General features: G+C 39.5%; 1 protein-coding gene across 2 annotated transcripts; it reads right to left on the reverse strand.

Moving 5' to 3' along the window:
- Positions 1 to 1066: 1066 nt before the first annotated feature.
- Positions 1067 to 3581, reverse strand: LOC112198570 (F-box/LRR-repeat protein At3g48880). Of its 2 annotated transcripts, none has more exons than XM_024339727.2 (3): positions 3309 to 3581; positions 1950 to 2326; positions 1067 to 1742 (listed from the first exon to the last, which is right to left on the reverse strand). In XM_024339727.2, the coding sequence occupies exons 2-3, from the start codon at positions 2324 to 2326 to the stop codon at positions 1295 to 1297; spliced, it is 825 nt and encodes a 274-aa protein (XP_024195495.1). In that variant the 5' UTR covers positions 3309 to 3581; the 3' UTR covers positions 1067 to 1294. The 2 variants fall into 2 exon arrangements, with proteins under 2 accessions (XP_024195495.1, XP_040374793.1); XM_040518859.1 differs by having other exon boundaries at positions 1950 to 2349.
- Between the last annotated feature and the right edge of the window lie 4953 nt (positions 3582 to 8534).

Consider the following 8534-nt stretch of genomic DNA (forward strand, 5'->3'; position numbering starts at 1 on the left):
CCCTCTAGGCATGGGCCACCGTCCAAACCGCCGTGGCCGACCATGTGGTTGGCGCACCCTCCTCCCCTACATCAAAATGATGGTGATGTTTAGATGGGTTTTGCTGGTGCTGGGTACCTCTCTGACCCTCACAAAGGTCGCTCCCAAACTGGTTATGTCTTTATCATGAGAAGCACTGTGATATCTTGGAGGTTTACAAAATAGAACCTTGTTGCTACTTCCTCAAATCATGCAGATATTATTGCTCTACATGAAGCTGTGCATGAATGCATATGGCTAAGGTCTATAATTAGACATATTCAAGGAACTTGTGGGTTGAAGTCTACCACAAATGAACCTAGCTACATGCATTTATGAGGATAATGCAACTTGTATTGATGAAGTTAGGTTTCATCAAGGGTGACAACACCAAGCATATATCGCCTAAGTTCTTTTATAATCAGCAACAACAAACACTTCTAAAGATTGAAGTGAATCAAATCCGATCAGAGGATAATGTAGCAGACTTATTCACTAAGTCATTACCTAAATCCACCTTTGAGAAACATGTTCAAAGTATCGGAATAAGGAAATTATCCGAACTCCCATGATTGTAGCAATCTGGGGGACATCTCGACATCAGGGGGAGGCATGATGTCTACATGTTTTGATCTCGAAGAGTGAAGGATGTGTTGTACTCTTTTTCTCCTCCTTGAGGTTGTTTTTGTCCCACAAAATTTTTATTACTCGAGCAAGGTTTTTAACGAGGCAACATTTGAAGTGTCATCACCAAGTTTGAGTGGCACAAGGGGGGAGTGTTGAAGAATGTTGACTTTAGTGTGCCTTGTCAAACTAGGTTTAGTTTGAATAGTTTCTATAGTTGTAATATGAAAGAATTCTCAATTCAAGTTAGAATAGGAATCCGGCCTTGTACTCCATGAAATTATACTTTGTAATCCCTATATATAGGGCTCCTATTATCAATAATAGACACACAATTCCCTCATCAATCTCTCTCGAATCTCTTATTCATAAACAAACAACAAAATTTTGAAGGCAATGCTGTTAATAAGATGGAGTAAGAAAATCAGGTAAGAAGCCAACAACAAGCTCATAATTGACATAAAGAGCATCAGTAATGATCACCTTGAGGTGCCCAACCACCACATTTACATATAAGAGTAAACAAGTTCAGCAGCACTAGGTCTGAAAAATATAAACTCCCACTAACCTCCAGTGCAAATTGCATTCCTGCAATTATCTTAGCAAAGTTCATAATCAAATTGAAAACGGCAGCCCTCGTTCCTCGTAAACATCATGGTATAATAAACAATTCTTCTTTCGAACCCTCACACATAAATTTACTAATATGTGAAGAAAGCTTCAAGATTTCCTCATCAGCTTCATTAAACCCAACACAATCTCTGACATCCAAAAGCACAAGACTTTTGCAGCCCCTCAGTATTGAGACAAGGCTGTCCCGATCAAAATCTGCAGACCTCAAGTTTAAGTACTTAATATTAGGCACCAATGTAGTGATTGTCAACGCTTCATCTTTATGAATGGAAGCATAAGACACACGCAGAGAACAAAAACTCTTGCAATGAACACTGATCTGCGACAGGATCTTCTCTAAATTATAGCTCCAACTTAACCATAACTCCACCAAATTTTCCCACTTGCAAATCAGATCTGATATTAGTTTTCTTGATGGGGAAAACAATAAATATCGAGATATATCCAAAAACACAAGGTCAGGACATCTGCAAAGGGGAAAAAATATTCATGACAGGGTTTCTGGAGCGATGAACATTTAGAAAACAAATGAAAAAGTACTTTCAATCTGAAGAAATTTTTGGAAATGTTGTGGTTCCAATGTGTATTGCTCATAGGAAAAATAGTAAATAAGTAAAAAGAGTACAAGGCCTCTCTACCATTTAAACACATGGAATTACAAAGTGGAAACTTACTCATGGGCAACAAACTCAACTGCCTCTTGAGTACAATATGCAGGTAGTGTGATAGAAGTAGCTTTTCCTCGGCTATGATTGATGACACACTTCATAAAAGCAGTCGAAGAGAAATGACTCTTATCAATTCGAAATTCAGAAACAAATCTTTCACAAATGGTATTAGGTTCAACACCTTGGCGACTAAAGTCAAACGTTTGATCAGCTGAAAAGTCGGGAAAAATGATACATTGCCAGCAAGAAGGAATGAGGCTTGCTTTGTACCATGACTTGCATACAAAAGGGACATCCAAAAGTAGTGACTCCATTCCAACTCTTCCAAAAATATTCACCAAGCAGTCCGTGTTTAAGTCTTCCCACATTCGTTGATCTTCCATCTAAACAAATTGCATTCACCAAGCTATAGGTATATTAATATCTTGAAGCAAATGAAAATATTCTGACCATTAACAATTTGCCTGACAAAGACTAAAACAGCACAGATCACACCATAAATGAGGAGAAGAACCTCCATATATCAAAGGATGAGATAAAGATTATACTAGTTTGAAACTCTGAATCCAAATAGAACTCTTATATAATAAGAAGCAAGAAGATAAGCAAGCCGCCAAGGTCTCCATCTATCAGCAAAAAACAAAAAAAGGTGATTTCTCTAATTTGCTCTCCATTTCTAAGTTCCTAAAGTTGTAGCCTTCGCAGTAGCTACGAAGCAGCAGGATGAACATTGTTATAGATGGAACTAAGTCCACAACTCCTAGATGTATAAGTGAGTACAGATGCTCCTTTTAACATAATAAAGAATGTTTACTGTTTGAGGACATAGGAGTTCAGCATAGCAATCCATATCATTCAGAAACGAAACCTATAACCATACACAATCTCCTACTGTGTCTAAATACTTGATACAAATATAAAATTAAACGGAGTCCAATACTGGCATTGCAGATTCTTGTGCTATGATACTCTAAAATTTCTACAAAATAATAAAAGAGATGCCTTATGAAGTTGACTTGTGTCTAGTAAGAAAAGCACATACAAGAAATGTTAGCAACATCATTCTTATTATTAGATGGGCAATAATTCGATACAAATTAACATGCCCGGAAACTAGAATCAAAGAATGAAAACTTGCAGAAATAGCAACAATAGGAAACTTAGACCCCATTTGTGCAATACTACAAAACTTCAAAAGACTGAAAAGCAAATACAAGAACGAACTACCTCATGGGCAACCCAAGAAATAATGACAGAGCAAAGAACACAGAATAGAAGTAACAGAAGGAAGACGTCTGCCGCAAAGATCATACAAACAAAAAGAACCAAGTAGAAATATAAGCAAAGAGACATATATTGACAAACCTTTAAGGGAGATAAACAAAGGCAGGGAGGGAGGGAGGTAATCCGATAAACAAGAACAGGAGAGAAGGGGAGATTATATTGTAAGTTTAGCTGGCGTCGACGACGACGAAACACTTGGAGCTGAATAATCCTGCATCCATGAGCACTCGGCTGACGTCGACGACGACGAAACACTTGGAGCTGAATAATCCTGCATCCATGAGCACTCGGCTGACGTCGACGACGACCAAACACTAATCGATAGTGGAAAAGGAGGAGAAGAGCTTTTGACAAGTTGAGATTGTGGACCACACAGAAAATTGGTCATTAAGCACACGTATATGCAAAAAGTAGCCTGACAATGACATGGAGACTGAAAATATTAATTGATTATTATTTTTTTAATTAAAACTCTAACAGATATTGTAGTGGCCAGATCGAATGGTTGATATTTTTTCAAAACCATAATTAGACAGCTTATCGAGAATAATTATTCTTCCGATCAAAAAAATAACAATATATTCTTTATATATCCGAAACAAATAAGGGTATTTGATCCAAAACACTAAAATTGTCCAAACTTAACCCACTTACCCCAGTAACAAATATTTATTTCTATTTACCATGTTTCAACCAAATGACAGTTTTGCCCTTGACATAATTAATATTTATTTCTATGAGATCTCCGACAACTTCTTTGGGGACTTCCGACGAGGTTTCATAAACCTCTATTGTCCCCAATAGTGAGGCAATAAAGATTTTTTTTGGGGGGGGGGGGGGGGGGGGGGGGGGGCAATAAAGGTCTATTTAGGGGCAATAAACCTTTCCAGCGACCTATGAGATCTCCGACGACCTCTTTGAGGACCTCCGGCGAGATTTTTAGAGAAGTTCAGTGGGTGCCGGCTGGTGACCAGATTTCGGCAACCGTTGGCCTGATTTCCGCAACTAGTGACCGAATTCCGGCAATTGTTAGCCGGACTCCGGCGATGTCTCCTATAACTTCTCTCTCTCTCTCTCTCTCTCTCTCTTTATGTAACAAAGGGGTGAGGGTAAAATAGTCTAAAAAAAATAAAAACATAATTAGGTATTAAGGAAAACTTTATTAGAGTCTTCATGGGTAAGGGAGAATTTAAAAAAAAAAAAAAAAAATGGGGTAACACAATTTCAGCTAGTCAAGCTAGCTTGCGTGAGTTGCGTCGACAACAAAAAACACTAAACGAGAGTGGAAAAGTAGGATAACATGCAGCTTGACTAGCTAAAATTGTTGTGGGGCTCACAATTGTTGAATCAACAACAAAACACTAAATGAGAGTGGAAATTAAAGGGAGGAGAACAGCTTTCGACTAGCTAAAATTGTGGACCCCACAACAAATTGGTTGTCTGAGAGAAGCAAATAAGAACATATGCAAGAAATAGCCAAACATGGGGACCTGTAACTTTGAAAAATCATAACTAATTCTAGAAAAGTCATTTTTAAGAGATTCCAATTCTGAAATGATCTTTAAGATGTTTAACCGAAATGTACAGTTTTCAGTAAAAAGTCTCAGAAACACAATTTCAGATCTACAGACCTATGTTCTACCTTGAGTTTAACCAATGAATTTTTAAGGGCTAAATACTGTTTAGTCCCTAAAGTATGGCTTCGTCCTCGTTTCAGTCCTTGTCTTTCTAATTTAATCTCAAATGTCCCTGAACTCACAATTTTCAGTCCAACTGGTCCATTTCCTCCATTTCTTCCAGTTGCTCAATGATGTGTCAGTTTTGTACTTGCCAGTTTTCAGTAAAAAGTCTATTTAGGGGCAATAAACCTTTCCAGCGACCTATGAGATCTCCGACGACCTCTTTGAGGACCTCCGGCGAGATTTTTAGAGAAGTTCAGTGGGTGCCGGCTGGTGACCAGATTTCGGCAACCGTTGGCCTGATTTCCGCAACTAGTGACCGAATTCCGGCAATTGTTAGCCGGACTCCGGCGATGTCTCCTATAACTTCTCTCTCTCTCTCTCTCTCTCTCTCTCTCTCTTTATGTAACAAAGGGGTGAGGGTAAAATAGTCTAAAAAAATAAAAACATAATTAGGTATTAAGGAAAACTTTATTAGAGTCTTCATGGGTAAGGGAGAATTTAAAAAAAAAAAAAAAAAATGGGGTAACACAATTTCAGCTAGTCAAGCTAGCTTGCGTGAGTTGCGTCGACAACAAAAAACACTAAACGAGAGTGGAAAAGTAGGATAACATGCAGCTTGACTAGCTAAAATTGTTGTGGGGCTCACAATTGTTGAATCAACAACAAAACACTAAATGAGAGTGGAAATTAAAGGGAGGAGAACAGCTTTCGACTAGCTAAAATTGTGGACCCCACAACAAATTGGTTGTCTGAGAGAAGCAAATAAGAACATATGCAAGAAATAGCCAAACATGGGGACCTGTAACTTTGAAAAATCATAACTAATTCTAGGAAAGTCATTTTTAAGAGATTCCAATTCTGAAATGATCTTTAAGATGTTTAACCGAAATGTACAGTTTTCAGTAAAAAGTCTTAGAAACACAATTTCAGATCTATAGACCTATGTTCTACCTTGAGTTTAACCAATGAATGTTGGGGGGGGGGGGGGGGGGAGGCAATAAAGGTTTATTTGGGGGCAATAAACCTTTCCAGCGACCTATGAGATCTCCGACGACCTCTTTGAGGACCTCCGGCGAGGTTTTTAGAGAAGTTCAGTGGGTGGCGGCCGGTGACCAGATTTCGGCAACCGTTGGCCGGATTTCTGCAACTAGTGACCGAATTCCGGCGATTGTTAGCCGGACTCCGGCGATGTCTCCTATGACTTCTCTCTCTCTCTCTCTCTCTCTCTCTATGTAACAAAAGGGTGAGGGTAAAATAGTCTAAAAAAAAAACATAATTAGGTATTAGGAAAACTTTATTAGAGTCTTCATGGGTAAGGGAGAATTAAAAAAAAAATGGGGTAACACAATTTCAGCTAGTCAAGCTAGCTTGCGTGAGTTGCGTCGACAACAAAAAAACACTAAACGAGAGTGGAAAAGTAGGATAACATGCAGCTTGACTAGCTAAAATTGTTGTGGGGCCCACAATTGTTGAATCGACAACAAAACACTAAATGAGAGTGGAAATTAAAGGGAGGAGAACAGCTTTCGACTAGCTAAAATTGTGGACCCCACAACAAATTGGTTGTCTGAGAGAAGCAAATAAGAACATATGCAAGAAATAGCCAAACATGGGGACCTGTAACTTTGAAAAATCATAACTAATTCTAGAAAAGTCATTTTTAAGAGATTCCAATTCTGAAATGATCTTTAAGATGTTTAACCGAAATGTACAGTTTTCAGTAAAAAGTCTCAGAAACACAATTTCAGATCTACAGACCTATGTTCTACCTTGAGTTTAACCAATGAATTTTTAAGGGCTAAATACTGTTTAGTCCCTAAAGTATGGCTTCGTCCTCGTTTCAGTCCTTGTCTTTCTAATTTAATCTCAAATGTCCCTGAACTCACAATTTTCAGTCCAACTGGTCCATTTCCTCCATTTCTTCCAGTTGCTCAATGATGTGTCAGTTTTGTACTTGCCAGCTCAGCGCCACGTCAGACACAGATTGTGTAAATTGACGAGAATGCCCCTGCTTCAGTTTCTTCCAAAAGCTCCACGAGGTGAAGTTAGGTGCTAGCGTCACCGGACGATGCAATGGTCGGGGGTTGACTCCGCCAAAGGCTCACAAATGTCATGGTGGCAGTGGTGAACCACGGGGTTGACCAGAGCTTGTCGACCACGAATATACAAAATCTGGCACTCAATTCCTCTCTCCCTTCCTCTCTCTCCTCTATAAACCCAGTACCAACTACTTGATCAAAGCTGTGCGTCTATGAATAAATAACTATAGAGAGTGTTAGAGAGACATGTTTATAGAGGGCTTATCAGCTGAACAACAACTCCAGATTCAGTCAAGAACAAGAAAATTCGTCACAAGGTGCAAAACAGACGAAACAATTAATTTCAAAAGACATTCTTTCTCAATTATGCAACATATGGGAAGTTCAATCCAAGACTATTTTAATTACAAAACAAGGAAAGGATAGGAGTGACCGACCTTTACAAGAAGACAGCCGCAGTTTGACCCTATTTCGTTACTCCGACCCGACTCGTTCTTCACATCTGTCGTTCCTCATGTGTGAACTAAGTCGATGACTCCATCCCTTCGACACTGTAGTACCCAGACCAGTGACCCACCTCGATGCTCACGGGCACCATACTGATCAGCAAAACCAAGACAGAAACCTCGTTTTATTGGCATAAAAAATGGACTTTGGTTTGGTGCCCAGATCGATTCGATTTTGCTTCTGGGAATTTCAGCTGCAGTTGCTTCTGAACGCAAAAAAGGTGTTTTTCAATTTCTATGGGTGCATCATTTCGCTGTTTCTCTGTGAGAAGAGTATTTGAGGAAAGAATGGAGAGTGAGGAGGGGGATGAAGCAAAGGTTGCGATCAGACATGACGCCCCTGATTGTACGGTTGTAGACGATGCCGGAGTAGGGAGTAGTCGAGCTCAAGGGCCTTGGTCACGAGCTTTGCGCAGGTTGAGTAGTCCAGCGGTTCGCTGGGTGCGCCAGAAGAGAGACAAATCAGACACCTATAAAGGTTTGGGTGTCCAAAACATTTCTGGGTATTGCTCTGCCAGCGCGTGAGTCATTTTCCGGCTTCTCCGGACTATGTAGGAGCTGGGTTTGAGTCGCTAGAGACTGGTAGACACAGTGGTGGTGGAGGTGAGACACGGTGGTGCTGAGATATTCACTGGTGGAGGAGAGAGAGATATCTAAATCTACTTTCTCTCTCCTCGAGTTCTCTCACGCTAGGTCTAAAACTACATTAACAGAGGCCATAGGCATTCTCATCATTTTACACAATCTGTGTTTGATGTGGCACTAAGATGGCGAGTACAAAAATGACACGTCATCGAGCAACCGGAAGAAATGGAGGAAATGGACCAGTTGGACTGAAAATTGTGAGTTCAGGGACATTTGAGATTAAATTAGAAAGACAGGGACTGAAACGAGGACGAAGTCATACTTCAGGGACTAAACAGTATTTAGCCCAATTTTTAAATATAAGGGTGGAAAATAATGAAACAAATCAAAGAACTTATAATCAATTGAAAGACATAACCAAAATTCAATGAATATAACCTGGATTATGGAAAAAGAAGAAACCTATAATGCAGGAAACATAATTATATAGATTAC

This window comes from Rosa chinensis, chromosome 4, assembly GCF_002994745.2.
Source record: "Rosa chinensis cultivar Old Blush chromosome 4, RchiOBHm-V2, whole genome shotgun sequence".
NCBI classification, from domain to species: domain Eukaryota; kingdom Viridiplantae; phylum Streptophyta; class Magnoliopsida; order Rosales; family Rosaceae; genus Rosa; species Rosa chinensis.

Bases quoted from the DNA above. Each gene is read 5' to 3' on its own strand.
- LOC112198570 (XM_024339727.2), bottom strand. From the start codon at position 2,326: ATGGAAGATCAACGAATGTGGGAAGACTTAAACACGGACTGCTTGGTG. The intron at 1,743-1,949 runs GTAAGTTTCCAC...TCCCCTTTGCAG, and splicing joins GTTGAGTTTGTTGCCCATGA to ATGTCCTGACCTTGTGTTTT.